Source organism: Oncorhynchus tshawytscha, unplaced genomic scaffold (assembly GCF_018296145.1).
Source record: "Oncorhynchus tshawytscha isolate Ot180627B unplaced genomic scaffold, Otsh_v2.0 Un_contig_1394_pilon_pilon, whole genome shotgun sequence".
Lineage (NCBI taxonomy): Eukaryota > Metazoa > Chordata > Actinopteri > Salmoniformes > Salmonidae > Oncorhynchus > Oncorhynchus tshawytscha.
The window spans coordinates 190,018-214,041 of NW_024609625.1; the positions used below are offsets into that span (position 1 = coordinate 190,018).

The 24,024-nt window shown below is 52.8% G+C and overlaps 2 protein-coding genes across 6 annotated transcripts in view; both read left to right on the forward strand.

The window, feature by feature from the left end:
* Positions 1 to 18,321, forward strand: part of LOC112238663 (ubiquitin-like modifier-activating enzyme 1) — a 77,980-nt gene extending 59,659 nt beyond the window's left edge. For 4 of the 5 annotated variants that reach the window (XM_042316417.1, XM_042316416.1, XM_042316419.1 and 1 more), the window contains 9 exons: positions 1,252 to 1,326; positions 2,076 to 2,265; positions 2,562 to 2,603; positions 2,983 to 3,071; positions 9,633 to 9,725; positions 12,830 to 13,021; positions 14,759 to 14,860; positions 14,965 to 15,065; positions 18,176 to 18,321. In XM_042316417.1, the coding sequence (XP_042172351.1) occupies positions 1,252 to 1,326; positions 2,076 to 2,265; positions 2,562 to 2,603; positions 2,983 to 3,071; positions 9,633 to 9,725; positions 12,830 to 13,021; positions 14,759 to 14,860; positions 14,965 to 15,065; positions 18,176 to 18,311 (1,020 nt within the window). In that variant the 3' untranslated portion in view covers positions 18,312 to 18,321. The remainder of the gene's footprint in view (positions 1 to 1,251; positions 1,327 to 2,075; positions 2,266 to 2,561; positions 2,604 to 2,982; positions 3,072 to 9,632; positions 9,726 to 12,829; positions 13,022 to 14,758; positions 14,861 to 14,964; positions 15,066 to 18,175) is intronic. The other variant, XM_042316418.1, reaches the window with a different exon arrangement.
* A 3,379-nt stretch (positions 18,322 to 21,700) lies between these two features.
* usp21 (ubiquitin specific peptidase 21) overlaps positions 21,701 to 24,024 on the forward strand; it is a 46,762-nt gene continuing 44,438 nt past the window's right edge. Inside the window, exon 1 of the mRNA XM_042316424.1 lies at positions 21,701 to 22,519. The gene's annotated coding sequence lies outside the window, so the exon portion shown is untranslated. The remainder of the gene's footprint in view (positions 22,520 to 24,024) is intronic.

Consider the following 24,024-nt stretch of genomic DNA (forward strand, 5'->3'; position numbering starts at 1 on the left):
TTTATGTTGAAATACCTCCTTTTTGTTCGCGCGTTTAGCCCAGTAAGCCAAATGCGCGAGCAAATAGTTCAGACGAAAGTCAGTTTTATATTACAGTTCGTAGAGACAAACAATGTATAGAATCAATCTTTAGGATGTTTTTATCATCAATCTTCAATAATGTTTCAACCGGACAATTCCTTTGACTTTAGAAATGAAAAGGAGCGCAGCTACCTCTCACGGCCGCGCGCCTGACTGAGCTCATGGCATTCTGCCAGACTGTTGACATCTAGTGGAAGCCATAGGAAGTGCAACATGACCCCATAGACACTATATATTTGATAGGCAAAGACTTGAAAACTGACAAACCTCAGATTTCCCACTTCCTGGTTAGACTTCTTCTCAGGTTTTTGCCTGCCATATGAGTTCTGTTATAATCACAGACATCATTCAAACAGTTTTAGAAACTTCAGAGTGTTTTCTATCCAAATCTACTATATGCGTATTCTAGCTTTTGGGCCTGAGTAGCAGGCAGTTTACTCTGGGCACCTTATTCATCCAAGCTACTCAATACTGCCCCCCAGTCCCAAAGAAGTTAAGAACTGCAACGCTGCTGGCTTTTTCACGCTCAACAGTTTCCCGTGTGTATCAAGAATGGTCCACCTCCCAAAGGACATCCAGTCAACTTGACACAACTGTGGGAAGCACAGTGACGAATTTATGCTGTTCTGAGAGCAAAAACTCAATGTTAGGAAGGTGTTCTTAATGTTCTGTGCTCTGATTGTTGATACACAAACTGGTGGTACAGTCATACACTGAACATGTTTGACTATCTCTAACCCTACTTTCTCTTTCTCTCTCCACCACTTTCTCTTTCTCCACCACTTTCTCTTTCTCTCTCCACCACTTTCTCTTTCTCTCTCTCTTTCTCTCTCCACCACTTTCTCTCGCTCTCTTTCTCTCTCCACCACTTTCTTTTTCTCTCTCTCTCCACCACTTTCTCTTTCTCTCTCTCTCTCTTTCTCTCTCCTTTCTCTCCACTTTCTCTCTCTCTCTCTCCACCACTTTCTCTTTCTCTCTCCACCACTTTCTCTTTCTCTCTCCACCACTTTCTCTCTCTCTCTCCACCACTTTCTCTCTCTCCACCACTTTCTCTCTCTCTCTCCACCACTTTCTCTTTCTCTCTCTCTCTCCACTTTTTCTTCTCTCTCTCTCTCCACCACTTTCTCTTTCTCTCTCTCTCCACCACTTTCTCTCTTTCTCCTTTCTCAGCTGACCAGCTCTGGCGCCCCCTTCTGGTCCGGTCCAAAGAGATGTCCTCACCCTCTGGAGTTCAGCACCAGCAATGTGAGTCCTTTCTCCCCCCTCCTGTCTTCCCTATCTATTACCTTACCCCTCTACCCTAGCCCCTTCTCCCCCTCCTGGCCTCCCTATGTATTACCTTACCCCTCTACCCTAGCCCCTTCTCCCCCTCCTGGCCTCCTATCTATTACCTTACCCCTCTACCCTAGCCCCTTCTCCCCCTATCTATTACCTTACCCCTCTACCCTAGCCCCTTCTCCCCCTCCTGGCCTCCCTATGTATTACCTTACCCCTCTACCCTAGCCCCTTCTCCCCCTCCTGGCCTCCCTATCTATTACCTTACCCCTCTACCCTAGCCCCTTCTCCCCCTATCTATTACCTTACCCCTCTACCCTAGCCCCTCCTAACCTCCCCTCCTGTCCTCCCTATCTATTACCTTACCCCCTACCCTAGCCCCTCCTAACCTCCCCTCCTGTCCTCCCTATCTATTACCTTACCCCTCTACCCTAGCCCCTTCTCCCTCCTGTCCTCCCTATCTATTACCTTACCCCTCTACCCTTCCCCCCCTGTCCTCCCTATCTATTACCTTACCCATCTACCCTAGCCCCTCCTGTCCTCCCTATATATTACCTTACCCCTCTACCCTAGCCCCTTCTCCCCCTGTCCTCGCTATCTATTACCTTACCCCTCTACCCTTCCCCCTTCTCCCCTCCTAACCTCCCTATCTATTACCTTCCCCCTCTACCCTTCCCCCCTCCTGTCCTCTCCCTCATACATCCTCTATCTCTCTCTAGCACCTCCATATGGACTATGTGATGTCAGGAGCCAACTTATTTGCCCAGTCGTACGGCATGCAGGGCTCTACCGACCGTGTCGGCGTGGCTAAGATCCTGGACAGCCTATCGGTGCCCACCTTCGTCCCCAGGTCAGGGGTCAAGATCCACGTCTCCGACCAGGAGCTGCAGAGCGCCAACGTCAACGTCGGTGAGGGAGAAGGCTTTTACATTTATATAGGCCATTTATTTATACATATGTAGGGTGTAGAACTAACCCAGCCATCGCAGCAGAGTCTGTAGAACTAACCCAGCCATCGCAGCAGAGTGCAGGAGCGTGTAGAACTAAGAAAGCCTCTAGAAATGGGACATCTGTTATTTCTGCATTTGCTACAGAATGAAAGCCTTCCACAGACTGGATGGAAGAAGGACTTGTGTTGAATTAAATGACTACTGAGATGGAAGAATCCCAGTTATGATCAGAGTATGTTTATTGTGTTTCATCAGAAAAAACTAACAAGACAGGTCCCACCTCTCGCCACCGGCCACGTGAGATGATTTTACAACATGCCCCTGTCTCATTGGCCTGTTTCCCTGTCTGTCAGCCAATGGACACTGTCGGACTAACGGATGTGTGTCTCTCTCTCTCTGGTGTGAATGTCTTTGGGATGTGTGTCTGGGTCTGGGGGTGTGTCTGGGTCTGGGGGTGTGTCTGGGTCTGGGGGTGTGTCTGGGTCTGGGGGGTGTGTCTGGGTCTGGGGGTGTGTCTGGGTCTGGGGGGGTGTCTGGGTCTGGGGGGGTGTCTGGGTCTGGGGTGTGTGTCTGGGTCTGGGGGTGTGTCTGGGTCTGGGGGTGTGTCTGGGTCTGGGGGTGTGTCTGGGTCTGGGGGTGGGTCTGGGTCTGGGGGTGTGTCTGGGTGTGTGTGTAGATGACAACCGGCTGGAGGAACTGAAGACTCTGCTCCCTGGACCGGAAGCTTCTTCTCACTTTAAACTCACTGCCATCGACTTTGAGAAGGTAGAGATCTCTCCCTTTACCCCCCTCCCCCTCTCTCTTTACTCTACCCCTCCCCCTCTCTCTTTACTCTATCCCCCTCTCTCTTTACTCTACCCCTCCCCCTCTCTCTTTACTCTACCCCCTCCCCTCTCCCTTTACCCCCTCTCCCTTTACCCCCTCCCCCTCTCTCTTTACTCCCCTCCCCTCTCTCTTTACCCCCTCCCCTCTCCCTTTACCCCCTCCCCCTCTCTCTTTACTCTACCCCTCCCCTCTCTCTTTACTCTACCCCCTCCCCTCTCTCTTTACTCTACCCCCTCCCCTCTCCTTTACCCCCTCCCCCTCTCTCCCTTTACCCCCTCTCTCTCTTTACTCTACCCCCTCTCTCTTTACTCTACCCCCCCCTCTCTCTCTTTACTCTACCCCCTCTCTCTTTACTCTACCCCCTGCCCCTCTCTCTTTACTCTACCCCCTCTCTCTTTACTCTACCCCCCCCCCGCTCCCTGGACCGGAAGCTTCTTCTCACTTTAAACTCACTGCCATCGACTTTGAGAAGGTAGAGATCTCTCCCTTTACCCCCCTCCCCTCTCTCTTTACTCTACCCCTCCCCCTCTCTCTTTACTCTACCCCCCCCCTCTCTCTTTACTCTACCCCCTCCCCTCTCCCTTTACTCCCCTCTCCTTTACCCCCTCCCCCTCTCTCTTTACTCCCCTCCCCTCTCTCTTAACTCTACCCCCTCCCCTCTCCCTTTACCCCCTCCCCTCTCTCTTTACTCTACCCCTCCCCTCTCTCTTTACTCTACCCCTCCACCTCTCTCTTTACTCTACCCCCTCCCTCCCTTTACCCCCTCTCTCCCTTTACCCCCTCTCTCTCTTTACTCTACCCCCTCTCCCTTTACCCCCCTCTCTCTCTTTACTCTACCCCCTCTCCCTTTACCCCCTCTCTCTCTTTACTCTGCCCCCCCTCTCTCTTTACTCTACCCCCATCTCTTTATTCTACCCCACCTCTCTTTACTCTACCCCCTCCCCCTCTCTTTACTCTACCCCCTCTCTTTACTCTACCCCCTCTCTCCCTTTACCCCCCCCCCTCTCTCTTTACTCCCCCCCCCTCTCTCTTTACTCTACCCCCTCCCCTCTCTCTTTACTCTACCCCCTCCCCTCTCTCTTTACTCTACCCCCCCTCTCTTTACTCTACCCCCTCCCCCTCTCTTTACTCTGCCCCCCTCCCTCTCTCTTTACTCTATCCCCCCCCCCTCTCTCTTTACTCTACCCCCCCTCTCTCTTTACTCTACCCCCTCTCTCTCTTTCCTCTACCCCCTCTCTCTCTTTACTCTACCCCCTCTCTCTTTACTCTACCCCCCTCCTCTTTACTCTACCCCCCTCTTTACACTACACCCCTCTTTACTCTACCCCCCTCTTTACTCTACCCCTCCCTCTCTCTTTGCTCTACCCCCTCTCTTTCCCCCACCCCCCTCTCTTTACTCTACCCCCTCTCTCTTTACTCTACCCCCCTCTCTCTTTACTCTACCCCCCCTCTCTCTTTACTCTACCCCTCCCCTCTCTTTACTCTACCCCTCCCTCTCTCTTTACTCTACCCCTCCCTCTCTCTTTACTCTACCCCTCCCTCTCTTTACTCTACCCCCTCCCTCTCTCTTTACTCTACCCCTCCCTCTCTCTTTACTCTACCCCTCCCTCTCTCTTTACTCTACCCCTCCCTCTCTCTTTACTCTACCCCCCCCTCTCTCTTTACTCTACCCCCCCTCTCTTTACTCTCTCTCTTTACTCTACCCCCCTCTCTCTCTTTACTCTACCCCCCTCTCTCTCTTTACTCTACCCCCCTCTCTCTCTTTACTCTACCCCCTCTCTCTTTACTCTACCCCTCTCTCTTTACTCTACCCCCCCCCCTCTCTTTACTCTACCCCCCTCTCTCTTTACTCTACCACCCCCTCTCTCTCTTTACTCTACCACCCCCTCTCTCTCTTTACTCTACCCCCCTCTCTTTACTCTACCCCCCTCTCTCTCTTTACGCTACCCCCCTCTCTCTCTTTACGCTACCCCCTCTCTCTTTCGCTACCCCCCCTCTCTCTCTTTACTCTACCCCCCCTCTCTTTACTCTACCCCCCTCTCTCTTTACTCTACCCCCCTCTCTCTTTACTCTACCCCCCTCTCTCTCCTCTACCCCCCTCTCTCTCTTTACTCTACCCCCCTCTCTCTTTACTCTACCCCCTCTCTCTCTTTACTCTACCCCCCTCTCTCTTTACTCTACCCCCCTCCTCTCTCTTTACTTTCTACCCCCCCCTCTCTCTTTACTCTACCCCCTCTCTCTTTACTCTACCCCCCTCTCTCTCTTTACTCTACCCCCCCTCTCTCTTTACTCTACCCCCCCTCTCTTTACTCTACCCCCCTCTCTCTTTACTCTACCACCCCCTCTCTCTCTTTACTCTACCCCCCTCTCTCTTTACTCTACCCCCTCTCTCTTTACTCTACCCCCTCTCTCTTTACTCTACCCCCCTCTCTCTTTACTCTACCCCCTCTCTCTTTACTCTACCCCCCCTCTCTCTTTACTCTACCCCCTCTTTCTCTACCCCCTCTCTTTACTCTACCCCCCTCTCTCTTTACTCTACCCCCTCTCTCTCTTTTCTCTACCCCCCCTCTCTCTTTACTCTACCCCCCTCTCTTTACTCTACCCCCTCTCTCTTTACTCTACCCCCCTCTCTCTTTACTCTACCCCCCCCCTCTACCCCCTCTTTACTCTACCCCCTCTTTCTTTACTCCCCTCTACCCCCCTCTTTCTTTACTCTACCCCCCTCTCTCTCTTTACTCCCCCACTCTCTTTACTCTACCCCCCTCTCTCTTTACTCTACCACCCCCCTCTCTCTCTTTACTCTACCCCCCTCTCTCTTTACTCTACCACCCCCTCTCTCTTTACTCTACTCTACCCCCTCTCTCTTTACTCTACCCCCCTTTCTTTACTCTACCCCCTCTTTCTTTACCCCCTCTCTCTCTTTACTCTACCCCCCTCTCTCTCTTTACTCTACCCCCCCTCTCTTTACTCTACCCCCTCTCTCTTTACTCTACCCCCCTCTCTCCCTCCTCTCTCTTTACTCTACCCTCCTCTCTCTTTACTCTACCCCCCCTCTCTCTTTACTCTACCCCCTCTCTCTTTACTCTACCCCCTCTTTCTTTTACCCCTCCTCTTTCCCCCTACCCCCTTTCTTTACTCTACCCCCCTCTCTCTTTACTCTACCCCCTCTCTTTACTCTACCCCCTCTCTCTTTACTCTACCACCCCCTCTCTCTTTACTCTACCCCCTCTCTTTACTCTACCCCCTCTCTCTTTACTCTACCCCCCTCTCTCTTTACTCTACCCCTCTCTCTCTCTTTACTCTACCCCCCTCTCTTTACTCTACCCCCTCTCTCTTTACTCTACCCCCTCTCTCTTTACTCTACCCCCTACCCCTCTCTTTACTCTACCCCCCTCTCTCTTTACTCTACCCCCCTCTTTCTTTACTCTACCCCCTCTTTCTTTACTCTACCCCCTCTCTCTCTTTACTCTACCCCCTCTCTCTTTACTCTACCACCCCCTCTCTCTCTACTCTACCCCCTCTCTCTCTTTACTCTACCACCCCCTCTCTCTTTACTCTACCCCCCCCTCCTCTACCCCTCTCTTTCTTTACTCTACCCCCTCTCTCTCTTTACTCTACCCCCTCTCTCTCTTTACTCTACCCCCCCCTCTCTCTTTACTCTACCCCCCTCTCTCTTTACTCCCCCCCTCTCTCTTTACTCTACCCCCTCTCTCTTTACTCTACCCCCTCTCTCTTTACTCTACCCTCCTCTCTCTTTACTCTACCCCCCCTCTCTCTTTACTCTACCCCCTCTCTCTTTACTCTACCCCCCTCTTTCTTTACTCTACCCCCTCTCTCTCTTTACTCTACCCCCTCTCTCTTTACTCTACCACCCCCTCTCTCTTTACTCTACCACCCCCTCTCTCTCTTTACTCTACCACCCCCCCTCTCTTTACTCTACCACCCCCCTCTCTTTACTCTACCCCCCCTCTCTCTTTACTCTACCCCCCCCCTCTTTCTCTTTACTTTACTCTACCCCCCTCTTTCTTTACTCTACCCCCTCTCTCTCTTTACTCTACCCCCCTCTCTCTCTTTACTCTACCCCCTCTCTCTTTACTCTACCCCCCCTCTCTCTTTACTCTACCCCCCTCTCTCTTTACTCTACCCCCTCTCTCTCTCTCTTTACTCTACCCCCCTCTCTCTTTACTCTACCCCCTCTCTCTTTACTCTACCCCCTCTCTCTTTACTCTACCCCCCCCTCTCTCTTTACTCTACCCCCTCTCTCTTTACTCTACCCCCTCTCTCTTTACTCTACCCCCTCTCCCTTTACTCTACCCCCCCTCTCTTTACTCTACCCCCCCTCTTTCTCTCCCTCCCTCTTTACTCTACCCCCTCTTTACTCTACCCCCTCTTTACTCTACCCCCTCTTACACTACACCCTCTTTACTCTACCCCCCTCTTTACTCTACCCCCCTCTCTCTTTTGCTCTACCCCCCTCTTTTCCCCACCCCCCCTCTTTTCTACCCCCTCTCTCTTTACTCCCCTCCCTCTCTCTTTACTCTACCCCTCCCTCTCTCTTTACTCTACCCCTCCCTCTCTCTTTACTCTACCCCTCCCTCTCTCTTTACTCTACCCCTCCCTCCTCTTTACTCTACCCCCCCTCTTTACTCTACCCCCCCTCTCTCTCTTTACTCTACCCCCTCTCTCTCTTTACTCTACTACCCTCTCTCTCTTTACTCTACCCCCCTCTCTTTACTCTACCCCCTCTCCCCTCTTTCTCTACCCCCTCTCTCTCTTTACTCTACCCCCCTCTCTCTCTTTACTCTACCACCCCTCTCTCTTTACTCTACCCCCCCTCTTTCTCTCTCTTTACTCTACCCCCCCCTCTTTACTCTACCCCCTCTCTCTTTTACGCTACCCCCTCTCTCTCTTTACGCTACCCCCTTTCTCTCTCTTTACGCTACCCCCTCTCTCTCTTTACTCTACCCCCCCTCTCTCTTTACTCTACCCCCCCCTCTCTCTTTACTCTACCCCCTCTCTCTCTTTACTCTACCCCCTCTCTCTCTTTACTCTACCCCCCTCTCTCTCTTTACTCTACCCCCCTCTCTCTTTACTCTACCCCCCTCTCTCTTTACTCTACCCCCCTCTCTTTACTCTACCCCCCCTCTCTCTTTACTCTACCCCCTCTCTCTTTACTCTTCTCTCTCTTTACTCTACCCCTCTCTCTCTTTACTCTACCCCCCTCTCTCTTTACTCTACCCCCCTCTCTCTTTACTCTACCCCCCTCTCTTTACTCTACCCCCTCTCTTTACTCTACCCCCCTCTCCCTCTACCCCCTCTCTCTTTACTCTACCACCCCTCTCTCTTTACTCTACCCCCCCTCTCTCTTTACTCTACCACCCCCCTCTCTCTTTACTCTACCACCCCTCTCTCTCTTTACTCTACCACCCCTCTCTCTCTTTACTCTACCACCCCCTCTCTCTTTACTCTACCCCCCCTCTCTCTTTACTCTACCCCCTCTCTCTTTACTCTACCCCCTCTCTCTCTTTACTCTACCCCCCTCTCTCTTTACTCTACCCCCCCCCTCTCTTTACTCTACCCCCTCTCTCTTTACTCTACCCCTCTCTCTCTTTACTCTACCCCCTCTCTCTCTTTACTCTACCCCCCTCTCTCTCTTTACTCTACCCCCCTCTCTCTCTTTACTCTACCCCCCTCTCTCTCTTTACTCTACCCCCTCTCTCTCTTTACTCTACCCCCCTCTCTCTCTTTACTCTACCCCCCTCTCTCTCTTTACTCTACCCCCCTCTCTCTTTACTCTACCCCCCTCTCTCTTTACTCTACCCACCCTCTCTCTCTCTTTACTCTACCCCCCTCTCTCTCTCTTTACTACCCCCCTCCCCCTCTCTCTTTACTCTACCTCTCCCCCCCTCTCTTTACCCTACCCCCTCTTTGCTCTATCTGACAATGCTCTGAATTTACTTACGGACAATCTGACAACAGGGTGATGACTCTGTATGTTCCAGGATGATGACTCTGTGTTTTCTGTATGTTCCAGGATGATGACTCTGTGTGTTCCAGGATGATGACTCTGTGTGTTCCAGGATGATGACTCTGTATGTTCCAGGAGGATGACTCTGTGCGTTCCAGGATGATGACTCTGTGTGTTCTGTATGTTCCAGGATGATGACTCTGTGTGTTCTGTATGTTCCAGGATGATGACTCTGTGTGTTCTCTATGTTCCAGGATGATGACTCTGTGTGTTCTGTATGTTCCAGGAGGATGACTCTGTGTATTCTCTATGTTCCAGGAGGATGACTCTGTGTATTCTCTATGTTCCAGGAGGATGACTCTGTGTATTCTCTATGTTCCAGAATGATGACTCTGTGTGTTCTGTATGTTCCAGGATGATGACTCTGTGTGTTCTGTATGTTCCAGGATGATGACTCTGTGTTTTCTGTATGTTCCAGGATGATGACTCTGTATGTTCCAGGAGGATGACTCTGTGTGTTCTGTATGTTCCAGGATGATGACTCTAACTTCCACATGGACTTCATTGTGGCTGCTTCCAACCTGAGAGCAGAAAACTACAACATTCCCCCTGCAGACAGACACAAGGTATGTACGTACACACACTGTCGCTCATGCTGTCCCGGTGGCTCTCTCTCTGACTCTGGCTCGTTCGCTGTCTTGCTCTCTCTGACTCTGGCTCGTTCGCTGTCTTGCTCTCTCTGACTCTGGCTCGTTCGCTGTCTTGCTCTCTCTGACTCTGGCTCGTTCGCTGTCTTGCTCTCTCTGACTCTGGCTCGTTCGCTGTCTTGCTCTCTCTGACTCTGGCTCGTTCGCTGTCTTGCTCTCTCTGACTCTGGCTCGTTCGCTGTCTTGCTCTCTCTGACTCTGGCTCGTTCGCTGTCTTGCTCTCTCTGACTCTGGCTCGTTCGCTGTCTTGCTCTCTCTGACTCTGGCTCGTTCGCTGTCTTGCTCTCTCTGACTCTGGCTCGTTCGCTGTCTTGCTCTCTCTGACTCTGGCTCGTTCGCTGTCTTGCTCTCTGACTCTGGCTCGTTCGCTGTCTTGCTCTCTGACTCTGGCTCGTTCGCTGTCTTGCTCTCTGACTCTGGCTCGTTCGCTGTCTTGCTCTCTGACTCTGGCTCGTTCGCTGTCTTGCTCTCTCTGACTCTGGCTCGTTCGCTGTCTTGCTCTCTGACTCTGGCTCGTTCGCTGTCTTGCTCTCTGACTCTGGCTCGTTCGCTGTCTTGCTCTCTGACTCTGGCTCGTTCGCTGTCTTGCTCTCTCTGGCTCGTTCGCTGTCTTGCTCTCTCTGGCTCGTTCGCTGTCTTGCTCTCTCTGGCTCGTTCGCTGTCTTGCTCTCTCTCTGACTCTGGCTCGTTCGCTGTCTTGCTCTCTCTCTGACTCTGGCTCGTTCGCTGTCTTGCTCTCTCTCTGACTCTGGCTCGTTCGCTGTCTTGCTCTCTCTGGCTCGTTGCTGTCTTGCTCTCTCTGGCTCGTTCGCTGTCTTGCTCTCTCTGGCTCGTTCGCTGTCTTGCTCTCTCTCTGGCTCGTTCGCAGTCTTGCTCTCTCTCTGGCTCGTTCGCTGTCTTGCTCTCTCTCTGGCTCGTTCGCTGTCTTGCTCTCTCTCTGGCTCGTTCGCTGTCTTGCTCTCTCTGGCTCGTTCGCTGTCTTGCTCTCTCTGGCTCGTTCGCTGTCTTGCTCTCTCTGGCTCGTTCGCTGTCTTGCTCTCTCTCTGACTCTGGCTCGTTCGCTGTCTTGCTCTCTCTGACTCTGGCTCGTTCGCTGTCTTGCTCTCTCTCTGACTCTGGCTCGTTCGCTGTCTTGCTCTCTGACTCTGGCTCGTTCGCTGTCTTGCTCTCTCTGGCTCGTTCGCTGTCTTGCTCTCTCTGGCTCGTTCGCTGTCTTGCTCTCTCTGGCTCGTTCGCTGTCTTGCTCTCTCTCTGGCTCGTTCGCAGTCTTGCTCTCTCTCTGGCTCGTTCGCTGTCTTGCTCTCTCTCTGGCTCGTTCGCTGTCTTGCTCTCTCTCTGGCTCGTTCGCTGTCTTGCTCTCTCTCTGGCTCGTTCGCTGTCTTGCTCGCTGTCTTGCTCTCTCTGGCTCGTTCGCTGTCTTGCTCTCTCTGGCTCGTTCGCTGTCTTGCTCTCTCTCTGACTCTGGCTCGTTCGCTGTCTTGCTCTCTGTGACTCTGGCTCGTTCGTGGTCTTGCTCTCTCTCTGGCTCGTTCGCTGTCTTGCTCTCTGTGACCCTGGCTCGTTCGCTGTCTTGCTCTCTGTGACCCTGGCTCGTTCGCTGTCTTGCTCTCTGTGACCCTGACTCGTTCGCTGTCTTGCTCTCTCTGGCTCGTTCGCTGTCTTGCTCTGTGACTCTGGCTCGTTCGCTGTCTTGCTCTCTGACTCTGGCTCGTTCGCTGTCTTGCTCTCTGACTCTGGCTCGTTCGCTGTCTTGCTCTCTGACTCTGGCTCGTTCGCTGTCTTGCGCTCTCTCTGGCTCGTTCGCTGTCTTGCGCTCTCTCTGGCTCGTTCGCTGTCTTGCGCTCTCTCTGGCTCGTTCGCTGTCTTGCGCTCTCTCTGGCTCGTTCGCTGTCTTGCGCTCTCTCTCTGGCTCGTTCGCTGTCTTGCGCTCTCTCTGGCTCGTTCGCTGTCTTGCTCTCTCTGGCTCGTTCGCTGTCTTGCGCTCTCTCTGGCTCGTTCGCTGTCTTGCTCTCTGACTCTGGCTCGTTCGCTGTCTTGCTCTCTGACTCTGGCTCGTTCGCTGTCTTGCGCTCTCTCTGGCTCGTTCGCTGTCTTGCGCTCTCTCTGGCTCGTTCGCTGTCTTGCGCTCTCTCTGGCTCGTTCGCTGTCTTGCGCTCTCTCTGGCTCGTTCGCTGTCTTGCGCTCTCTCTGGCTCGTTCGCTGTCTTGCGCTCTCTCTGGCTCGTTCGCTGTCTTGCGCTCTCTCTGGACTCTGGTCTTGCGCTCTCTCTGGCTCGTCTTGCGCTCTCTCTGGCTCGTTCGCGGTCTTGCGCTCTCTCTGGCTCGTTCGCTGTCTTGCGCTCTCTCTGGCTCGTTCGCTGTCTTGCGCTCTCTCTGGCTCGTTCGCTGTCTTGCGCTCTCTCTGGCTCGTTCGCTGTCTTGCGCTCTCTCTGGCTCGTTCGCTGTCTTGCGCTCTCTCTGGCTCGTTCGCTGTCTTGCGCTCTCTCTGGCTCGTTCGCTGTCTTGCGCTCTCTCTGGCTCGTTCGCTGTCTTGCGCTCTCTCTGGCTCGTATCGCTGTCTTGCGCTCTCTCTGGCTCGTTCGCTGTCTTGCGCTCTCTCTGGCTCGTTCGCTGTCTTGCGCTCTCTCTGGCTCGTTCGCTGTCTTGCGCTCTCTCTGGCTCGTTCGCTGTCTTGCGCTCTCTCTGGCTCGTTCGCTGTCTTGCGCTCTCTCTGGCTCGTTCGCTGTCTTGCGCTCTCTCTGGCTCGTTCGCTGTCTTGCGCTCTCTCTGGCTCGTATCGCTGTCTTGCGCTCTCTCTGGCTCGTATCGCTGTCTTGCGCTCTCTCTGGCTCGTATCGCTGTCTTGCGCTCTCTCTGGCTCGTATCGCTGTCTTGCGCTCTCTCTGGCTCGTATCGCTGTCTTGCGCTCTCTCTGGCTCGTATCGCTGTCTTGCGCTCTCTCTGGCTCGTATCGCTGTCTTGCGCTCTCTCTGGCTCGTATCGCTGTCTTGCGCTCTCTGTGACTCTGGCTCTCTCTGTCCACAGAGTAAGCTGATAGCTGGGAAGATCATTCCTGCGATAGCGACCACCACGTCGGCGGTCGTAGGTCTGGTCTGTCTGGAGCTCATCAAGATCGTTCAGGGACACAAGAAGGTGGAGTCGTTTAAGAACGGCTTCATGAACCTGGCGCTGCCGTTCTTCACCTTCTCAGAACCCATCTCTGCTCCCAGCCACAAGGTAGGGTTGGATTCGGGAGGGAGGGGGTCTGTTCAGAGGGTATGTGTGTGACTGTCTAGGACAGGGCTCCCCAGTAGATGGCCCGCGGGTGATTTTTCTCATTTGAAATATAAACAAAACATGTCAAATGTTGGTCCCGGCATGATCATTACACAGATGCACCTTGTGCTGGGGACAATGAAAGGCCCATCTAAAATGTTCAGTTTTGTCACACAACACAATGCCACAGATGTCTCAAGTTCCGAGGGAGTGTGCAATTGGCATTCTGACTGCAGGAATGTCCACCAGAGCTGTTGCCAGCGGCCTCACAACTGCAGACCACGTGTAACCACGCCAGCCCAGGACCTCCTCATCCAGCTTCTTCACCTGCGGGATCGGGTGGTGGGGGGTGTTTCTGTCTGTAGTAAAGCCCTGGGGATAAACTCATTCTGATTGGCTGTGCCTGGCTCCCCAGTGGATGCACCCCTGCCCAGTCATGTGAAATCCATAGATTAGGGCCGAATTCATTTATTTCAATTGACTGATTTCCTTATGAACTGTAACTCATTAAACCTTTTGAAATTGTAGCATGTTGCGTTTATATTTTTGTAAAGTATGTTCCGGCCCAGCAACCATACACTCAGAGAGAAATGGCCCCGTGGCTGAATCCCCTGGTCTAGGATCAGAACACTGAGCAGTATCAAGGGGACATTTCACAACTAGGTGTCAGGTATTTGTGTTAGGCCCAGGCTTTTCATTTAGTGTTCGTCTGTACCTCTCTAACAGATTCTTCTGTCCCCACACTTTTCTCTCTCTCCCCATCTCTTTCTCTCTCTGCCTCCCCTTCTCTCCCCATCTCTTTCTCTCTCTGCCTCCCCTTCTCTCCCCATCTCTTTCTCTCTCTGCCTCCCCTTCTCTCCCCATCTCTTTCTCTCTCTGCCTCCCCTTCTCTCCCCATCTCTTTCTCTCTCTGCCTCCCCTTCTCTCCCCATCTCTTTCTCTCTCTGCCTCCCCCTCTCTCCCCATCTCTTTCTCTCTGCCTCCCCTTCTCTCCCCATCTCTTTCTCTCTCTGCCTCCCCTTCTCTCCCCATCTCTTTCTCTCTCTGCCTCCCCTTCTCTCCCCATCTCTTTCTCTCTCTGCCTCCCCTCTCTCCCCATCTCTTTTCTCTCTGCCTCCCCTTCTCTCCCCATCTCTTTCTCTCTCTGCCTCCCCTTCTCTCCCCATCTCTTTCTCTCTCTGCCTCCCCTTCTCTCCCCATCTCTTTCTCTCTCTGCCTCCCCCTCTCTCACCATCTCTTTCTCTCTCTGCCCCCTCTCACCATCTCTTTCTCCCTGCCGCCCCCTCTCACCATCTCTTTCTCTCTCTGCCGCCCCTCTCTCACCATCTCTTTCTCTCTCTGCCGCCCCCTCTCTCACCATCTCTTTCTCTCTCTGCCGCCCCCTCTCTCACCATCTCTTTCTCTCTCTGCCGCCCCCTCTCTCACCATCTTTCTCTCTCTGCCTCCCCTCTCTCACCATCTCTTTCATCTGCCGCCCTCTTTCTCTCACCATCTCTTTCTCTCTCTGCCTCCCCCTCTCTCACCATCCATCTCTTTCTCTCTCTGCCGCCCCCTCTCTCACCATCTCTTTCTCTCTCTGCCTCCCCTTCTCTCACCATCTCTTTCTCTCTCTGCCTCCCCCTCTCTCACCATCCATCTCTTTCTCTCTCTGCCTCCCCCTCTCTCCCCATCCATCTCCATCTCTCCCTCCCTCCATAGTACTATGAGATTGACTGGTCTCTGTGGGATCGTTTTGAGGTGAAGGGTCTGCAGGCCAATGGAGAGGAGATGACTCTCCGACAGTTCCTGGACTACTTCAAGGTATGCCTGCCCTCGTGCTGAGTCTCTGTGCTAAGCTTACGTTCATTATTGGTTTCTATAACATTATAGAAACATTGGTCTCTATAACTTTCCTTCCCCTGTAGAATGAGCATCAGTTGGAGATCACCATGCTGTCTCAGGGAGTCTCCATGCTCTACTCCTTCTTCATGCCTGCAGCTAAACTCAAGGAGAGGCTGCTGTTACCGTGAGTCACTGCTAACCCTGTCCTGTCACGTCCAGAACTGACCCCGTCCTGTCACGTCCAGAACTGACCCCGTCCTGTCACGTCCAGAACTGACCCCGTCCTGTCACGTCTAGAACTGACCCCGTCCTGTCACGTCTAGAACTGACCCCGTCCTGTCACGTCTAGAACTGACTGGCCCCGTACTGTCACGTCTAGAACTGACCCCGTACTGTCACGTCTAGAACTGACCCCGTACTGTCACGTCTAGAACTGACCCCGTACTGTCACGTCTAGAACTGACCCCGTACTGTCACGTCTAGAACTGACCCCGTACTGTCACGTCTAGAACTGACCCCGTACTGTCACGTCTAGAACTGACCCCGTACTGTCACGTCTAGAACTGACCCCGTACTGTCACGTCTAGAACTGACCCCGTACTGTCACGTCTAGAACTGACCCCGTACTGTCACGTCTAGAACTGACCCCGTACTGTCACGTCTAGAACTGACCCCGTACTGTCACGTCTAGAACTGACCCCGTACTGTCACGTCTAGAACTGACCCCTGTCACGTCTAGTCACGTACTGTCTAGAACTGACCCCGTACTGTCACGTCTAGAACTGACCCCGTACTGTCACGTCTAGAACTGACCCCGTACTGTCACGTCTAGAACTGACCCCGTACTGTCACGTCTCAGGACTGACCCCGTACTGTCACGTCGTCTAGGACTGACCCCGTACTGTCACGTCGTCTAGGACTGACCCCGTACTGTCACGGCGTCTGGAACTGACCCCGTACTGTCAAGGCGTCTGGAACTGGCCCCGTCCTGTCAAGGCGTCTGGAACTGGCCCCGTCCTGTCAAGGCGTCAGGAACTGGCCCCGTCCTGTCAAGGCGTCAGGAACTGGCCCCGTCCTGTCAAGGCGTCAGGAACTGGCCCCGTCCTGTCAAGGCGTCTGGAAGGAACTGGCCCCGTCCTGTCAAGGCGTCCGGAACTGGCCCCGTCCTGTCAAGGCGTCCGGAACTGGCCCCGCCCTGTCAAGGCGTCCGGAACTGGCCCCGCCCTGTCAAGGCGTCCGGAACTGGCCCCGCCCTGTCAAGGCGTCCGGAACTGGCCCCGCCCTGTCAAGGCGTCCGGAACTGGCCCCGCCCTGTCAAGGCGTCCGGAACTGGCCCCGCCCTGTCAAGGCGTCCGGAACTGGCCCCGCCCTGTCAAGCCCTGCGTCCGGAACTGGCCCCGCCCTGTCAAGGCGTCCGGAACTGGCCCCGCCCTGTCAAGGCGTCCGGAACTGGCCCCGCCCTGTCAAGGCGTCCGGAACTGGCCCCGCCCTGTCAAGGCGTCCGGAACTGGCCCCGCCCTGTCAAGGCGTCCGGAACTGGCCCCGCCCTGTCAAGGCGTCCCGGAACTGGCCCCGCCCTGTCAAGGCGTCCGGAACTGGCCCCGCCCTGTCAAGGCGTCCGGAACTGGCCCCGCCCTGTCAAGGCGTCCGGAACTGGCCCCGCCCTGTCAAGGCGTCCGGAACTGGCCCCGCCCTGTCAAGGCGTCCGGAACTGGCCCCGCCCTGTCAAGGCGTCCGGAACTGGCACCTTGCGGCACACGGCCTGGCCTGCCCCCTAGAGCGGCACCTGGCCTGCCCCCTAGAGCGACACCTGGCCTGCCCCCTAGAGCGACACCTGGCCTGCCCCCTAGAGCGACACCTGGCCTGTCCCCTAGAGCGACACCTCGCGGCACACGGCCTTCCCCTAGAGCGACGCCTGGCCTGTCCCCTAGAGCGACACCTGGCCTGTCCCCTAGAGCGACACCTAGCCTGTCCCCTGGCCTGTCCCCTAGAGCGGCGCCTGGCCTGGCCCCCTAGAGCGGCGCCTGGCCTGTCCCCTAGAGCGGCGCCTGGCCTGTCCCCTAGAGCGACGCCCGGCCTGTCCCCTAGAGCGGCGCCCGGCCTGTCCCCTAGAGCGGCGCCCGGCCTGTCCCCTAGAGCGGCGCCCGGCCTGCCCCCTAGAGCGGCGCCCGGCCTGTCCCCTAGAGCGGCGCATGGCCTGTCCCCTAAAGCGACACCTTGCGGCCTTTTGTAAATGTATGTAGTTCTGTAGCTCAAAGTGCTGTACAGAAACCCAGCCTAAAACCCCAAACCGCAAGCAATGCAGGTGTAGAAGCACGGTGGCTAGGAAAAACTCCCTAGAAAGGCCAGAACCTAGGAAGAAACCTAGAGAGGAACCAGGCTATGTGGGGTGGCCAGTCCTCTTCTGGCTGTGCCGGGTGGAGATTATAACAGAACATAGCCAAGATGTTCAAATGTTCATAAATGACCAGCATGGTCGAATAATAATAAGGCAGAACAGTTGAAACTGGAGCAGCAGCACGGCCAGGTGGACTGGGGACAGCAAGGAGTCATCATGTCAGGTAATCCTGAGGCATGGTCCTAGGGCTCAGGTCCTCCGAGAGCGAGAAAGAAAGAGAGAATTAGAGAACGCACACTTAAATTCACACAGGACACCGAATAGGACAGGAGAAGTACTCCAAATATAACAAACTGACCCTAGCCCCCCGACACATTAACTACTGAAGCATAAATACTGGAGGCTGAGACAGGAGGGGTCAGGAGACACTGTGGCCCCATCCGAGGACACCCCCAGACAGGGCCAAACAGGAAGGATATAACCCCACCCACTTATTAATGTTCTGTATTATGTCTCATGTTTTGTGGAACCCAGGAAGAGTAGCTGCTGCTTTTACAACAGCTAATGAGGATCCTAATAAAATACCACAAAATACTACATCTTCATTGATCTCTGCTCGGGTCCGACAGTCATAACATACGCAAGTTATTTCAGACAAGGACTGTGCCCGAAGGGGTTACTGCCCCAATTAAGCTGAAGGTCTGAAATGTGACACAATTCAATATTTTGTTGCCAATCAATAATTGGAATGACAGGAATTCCTAACTTGAGGAATCTGAAGTTTCTCAAACTGCCAGAGATGACTGGGGTCTTACTGAACTAAATGTTGTCTCCCCTCTCTCCTCTCCTCCCTCCCCCCCCCCTCCTCCCTCCTCCTCTCCTCCCCCCTCCCTCTCCTCCCCCTCCTCCCTCCCTCTCCCTCCCCCTCTCCTCTCCCCCTCCCCTCTGCTCTGCAGGATGACAGAGATTGTGACCAAGGTTTCTAAGAAGAAGCTGGGGAAGCATGTTAAAGCCCTGGTGTTTGAGCTGTGCTGCAACGACCTGACTGAGGAAGATGTGGAGGTTCCCTACGTCAGATACACCATCCGCTGAAACACACACACACACACACCGGGGGGGAGTAAGGAGAGAGGATGGCTTTGGATCAATCACTTGTAGAGGAAAGGTTATTGGATCCCTGGTTCAAAATGGCACCCTATTCCCTATATAGTGTATCCTCTTCCCTATATAGTGCATCCTCTTCCCTATATAGTGTATCCTCTTCCCTATGTAGTGTACCCTCTTCCCTATGTAGTGTACCCTATTCCCTATATAGTGTACCCTATTTCCCTGAACTTATAGAGACTAGGGTGCCAAACAACGATCTGAAATGAGATGTGTTGGGACATGGTTGTGGGAGAATGTAACGGGTTGGTCCCTGTGCCCAACAACTCTGCTACCCTCCCCCCCTCAACAACTCTGCTACCCTCCCCCTCAACAACTCTGCTACCCTCCCCCCTCAACAACTCTGCTACCCTCCCCCCTCAACAACTCTGCTACCCTCCCCCCTCAACAACTCTGCTACCCTCCCCCCTCAACAACTCTGCTACCCCCCCCTCAACAACTCTGCTACCCTCCCCCCTCAACAACTCTGCTACCCTCCCCCCTCAACAACTCTGCTACCCTCCCCCTCAACAACTCTGCTCAACCCTCCCCCTCAACAACTCTGCTACCCTCCCCCCTCAACAACTCTGCTACCCCCCCCCCTCAACAACTCTGCTACCCTCCCCCTCAACAACTCTGCTACCCTCCCCCCTCAACAACTCTGCTACCCTCCCCCCTCAACAACTCTGCTACCCGCCCCCCCTCAACAACTCTGCTACCCTCCCCCTCAACAACTCTGCTACCCTCCCCCCTCAACAACTCTGCTACCCCCCCCCCCCACAACAACTCTGCTACCCTCCCCACTCAGTACTGCCGTGTCAGGGCCAACGTGGCACATCCTTCCCCGTTCACCCTGACCCCTGCGTTGTGCCGTGGCACGTCCTTCCCCGTTCACCCCTGACCCCTGCGTTGTGACGTGGCACGTCCTTCCCCGTTCACCCCTGACCCCTGCGTTGTGACGTGGCACGTGACCCCCTTCCCGTTCACCCCTGACCCCTGCGTTGTGACGTGGCACGTCCCCTTCCCCGTTCACCCCTGACCCCTGCGTTGTGACGTGGCACGTCCTTCCCCGTTCACCCCTGACCCTTGCGTTGTGATGTCATCTGACCAGTAGTGGCAAACACAACTTAACTGGAACGAACATCTCTAAGGATTTTATAAATTTTGGAAAACAGAAATCCAGGAAACAACTGTAAAATCTCACTTGGATTGTATTTGGGGGGGGCTGTGAATAAAGAGGAACTCTTGACTACCCCTGACTGTAACATACCCTGGGAGGGGGGCAGACTGACTGACCGGGACCCCCAGGGTTGGTATTTTAACAGGTGTGTCTCTGCCTCCTTCCCCCCTTCTATCTAGTTCCTAAAGGTGGGGGGACAGGTGTTTAAACATGACTCGAGTTTTCAATTTGATTTTCCATTTAATTTTATTTTGGGATGGACTTGTGTGTGCGCCGGGCCACAACCTTTAGGAACATTCTGTCTTCTTCCGTCTGCTTTATAAACTCCAGTGTGTCGACAGGTGGAGTCGGTCTGGTAGAGCTGTCATGGGAACACTGAGTGTGATCAATAAATACATTGAATTGAATAAATAAAGATTTGTCTCATCTCCTCTTTAAATGTTCACCCACGGGGGTTTCTATGAAGAGGGAGAAGTATGATGCGCTAGCCTGGTCCCAGATCTGTTTGTGCTTATCAACTCCTACGGCCGATAGCCTGACAAGACAACACAGACACATCTGGGACCAGCCGTATGTGATGCAGGGGCTAGGTTGACTGATTTTAAAGGTATGTTATTGGATAATTCAAGTGTGCAGGCTGTACTGTACTGGCCACGATATATTTACTGAATTACCTCCCTGGCTATGTTGACCACACCGCTGGCGTTCCAAATTACACACGTTATTCATCCAGACGGCTCGCGTGCATCAACGCCCGTCTGTAGCCAGGCGCTAAAATAAAAGGTTTGTATTTTTGATCCTTGATGAGCTGTAAGTCTCCCATCTCCCCATTTGGTATTTAGCAGCATATATACCCTTTTTTATTTTTTTTTATTTTACCTTTATTTAACCAGGCAAGTCAGTTAAGAACACACTATTATTTTCAATGACGGCCTAGGAACAGTGGGTTAACTGCCTGTTCAGGGGCAGAACGACAGATTTGTACCTTGTCAGCTCGGGGATTTGAACTTGCAACCTTTCGGTTACTAGTCTAATGCTTTAACCACTAGGCTACCCTGCCACCCTGTGGGTGATTGAACTGAGGTCCACACTCCAGTCCAGTTGGTGGTGGTAATGAACCTTTTAAAGTTTGTTGCCAACCGCTGTATAAAATCCACAGCAGAAAGAATGAATGAGGAGATGTAACTAGTTCTCCCATAATCTATGGATTCATTGTCGGAGTAGAGAACACAATGTTGTGACTCAAAATGGATCGATATTCTACCAAACTCCAGGGGACAAAATGGCCTTGTGCATTTCAGGTAAAATAACCCCATGTTTATATCACAGGACAAATTAACTAGCAACAGTAAGCTAGCTAGCTATATGACCAATGTGTTTTACTGTAGTCCTGAGTTTGAAATATCAAAACAATCTGCGCGTCCTGATTCTCTGAAACGTCCAAGAGGATCATAAAGGGACCTTCCTGGGCTGCGATCAATTACCGCCACTGCACCCCTCTACGAGCTAGAACCAGGAAATGGATGCTCCTTGCTGGACTCCAGGTGAGTAAATGGTTGCTGATTGCTGGACTCCAGGTGAGTAAATGGTTGCTGATTGTTGGACTCCAGGTGAGTGTAAATGGTTGCTGATTGCTGGACTCCAGGTGAGTAAATGGTTGCTGATTGTTGGACTCCAGGTGAGTGTAAATGGCTGCTCCTTGCTGGACTCCAGGTGAGTGTAAATGGTTGCTGATTGCTGGACTCCAGGTGAGTAAATGGCTGCTGATTGTTGGACTCCAGGTGAGTGTAAATGGCTGCTCCTTGCTGGACTCCAGGTGAGGGTAAATGGTTGCTGATTGCTGGACTCCAGGTGAGTGTAAATAGCTGCTCCTTGTTGGACTCCAGGTGAGTGTAAATAGCTGCTCCTTGTTGGACTCCAGGTGAGTGTAAATGGTTGCTGATTGTTGGACTCCAGGTGAGGGTAAATGGTTGCTGATTGTTGGACTCCAGGTGAGTGTAAATAGCTGCTCCTTGTTGGACTCCAGGTGAGTGTAAATGGCTGCTGATTGTTGGACTCCAGGTGAGTGTAAATGGCTGCTGATTGTTGGACTCCAGGTGAGTGTAAATGGTTGCTGATTGTTGGACTCCAGGTGAGTGTAAATGGTTGCTGATTGTTGGACTCCAGGTGAGGGTAAATGGTTGCTGATTGTTGGACTCCAGGTGAGGGTAAATGGCTGCTGATTGCTGGACTCCAGGTGAGTGTAAATGGTTGCTGATTGTTGGACTCCAGGTGAGTGTAAATGGTTGCTGATTGTTGGACTCCAGGTGAGGGTAAATGGTTGCTGATTGCTGGACTCCAGGTGAGGGTAAATGGTTGCTGATTGCTGGACTCCAGGTGAGTGTAAATGGAAGCGTGTCGGAACCAGAAAGAAGAAGAATGGTTCTCGGTGCACCTGCCTACTTCCCACGCGTCCGGACTTCAAATTGCTTTGAGCGCCTGTACCAGCTGTCTTCTGCCTGGGGATTGGGTCGGGATCCCTCCATGGCTGTGGGTGTCCCTCCAGCTACCTCTCCCTGTCCTGTCTTCTGCCCGGGGATTGGGTCAGGATCCCTCCATGGCTGTGGGTGTCCCTCCAGCTACCTCTCCCTGTCCTGTCTTCTGCCCGGGGATTGGGTCGGGATCCCTCCATGGCTGTGGGTGTCCCTCCAGCTACCTCTCCCTGTCCTGTCTTCTGCCCGGGGATTGGGTCGGGATCCCTCCATGGCTGTGGGTGTCCCTCCAGCTACCTCTCCCTGTCCTAGTCAATCAACTGCCTGGACACAGCCTGGACCACCGTGGCCCTCCTCTGCTGGGCCATGCTCTTTGGATCAGAGCTCTGTCCCTTTGGCTGTTGTGTCCTGCACACAGCCTGAACCACCACTCTCTGGATCAGAGCTCTGTCCTTTTGGCTGTTGTGTCCTGCACACAGCCGGCATCTCAGTAGCCTTCTTCTCAGGTGAGTTCTGTACCAGCAATGAGCATCGAGCCACGGCAGAGGCCGGATCATTCCAACTATTGTGATAGGACGTTAGATGGTGAGGCATATACAGTTGAAGTCAGAAGTTTACATACACCTTAGCCAAATACATTTAAACTCCATTTTTCACAATTCCTGACATGTAATCCTAGTAAAAAATCCCTGTCTTAGGTCAGTTAGGATCATCACTTTATTTTAAGAATGTGAAATGTCAGAATAATACTAGAGAGAATTATTTATTTCAGCTTTTATTCCTTTAATCACATTCCCAGTGGGTGAGAAGTTTACATACACTCAATTAGTATTCGGTAGCATTGCCTTTAAATTGCTTCTACACCTGCATTGCTTGCTGTTTGGGGTTTTAGGCTAGGTTTCTGTACAGCACTTTGAGATATCAGCTGATGTACGAAGGGCTATATAAATAGATTTGATTTTGATTTAACTTGGGTCAAATGTTTCGGGTAGCCTTCCGCAAGCTTTCAACAATAAGTTGGGTGAATTTTGGCCCATTCCTCCTGACAGAGCTGGTGTAACTGAGTCAGGTTTGTAGGCCTCCTTGCTCGCACACGCTTTTTCAGTTCTGCCCACAAATGTTCTATAGAATTGAGGTCAGGGCTTTGTGATGGCCACTCCAATACCTTGACTTTGTTGTCCTTAAGCCGTTTTCCACAACTTTGGAAGTATGCTTGGGGTCATTGTCCATTAGGAAGACCCATTTGCGACTAAGCTATAACTTCCTGACTGATGTCTTGAGATGTTGCTTCAATATATCCACATTTTCCTTCCTCATGAAGCCATCTATTTTGTGAAGTGCACCAGTCACTCCTGCAGCAAAACACCCCCACAACATGATACTGCCACCCCCATGCTTCACAGTTGGGATGGTGTTCTTCGGCTTGCAAGCCTCCCCCTTTTTCCTCCAAACATAACGATGGTCAAGGCCAAACAGTTCTATTTTGTTTCATCAGACCAGAGGACATTTCTCCAAAAAGTATGATCTTTGTCCCCATGTGCAGTTGCAAACCGTAGTCTGGCTTTTTTATGTCGGTTTTGGAGCAGTGGCTTCTTCCTTGCTGAGCGGCCTTTCAGGTTATGTCGATATAGGACTTGTTTTACTGTGGATATAGATACTATTGTACCTGTTTCCTCCAGCATCTTCACAAGGTCCTTTGCTGCTGTTCTGGGATTGATTTGCACTTTTCGCACCAAAGTACATTCATCTCTAGTAGACAAAACGCGAATCCTTCCTGAGAGGTATGACGGCTGCGTGGTCCCATGGTGTTTATACTTGCGTACTGTTGTTTGTACAGATGAACGTGGTACCTTCAGGTGTTTGAAAATTGCTCCCAAAAATGAACCAGACTTGTGGAGGTTTACTTTTTGTTCTGAGGTCTTGGCTGATTTCTTTTGATTTTCCCATAATGTCAAGCAAAGAGGCACTGAGTTTGAAGGTAGGCCTTGAAATACACCCACAGGTACACCTC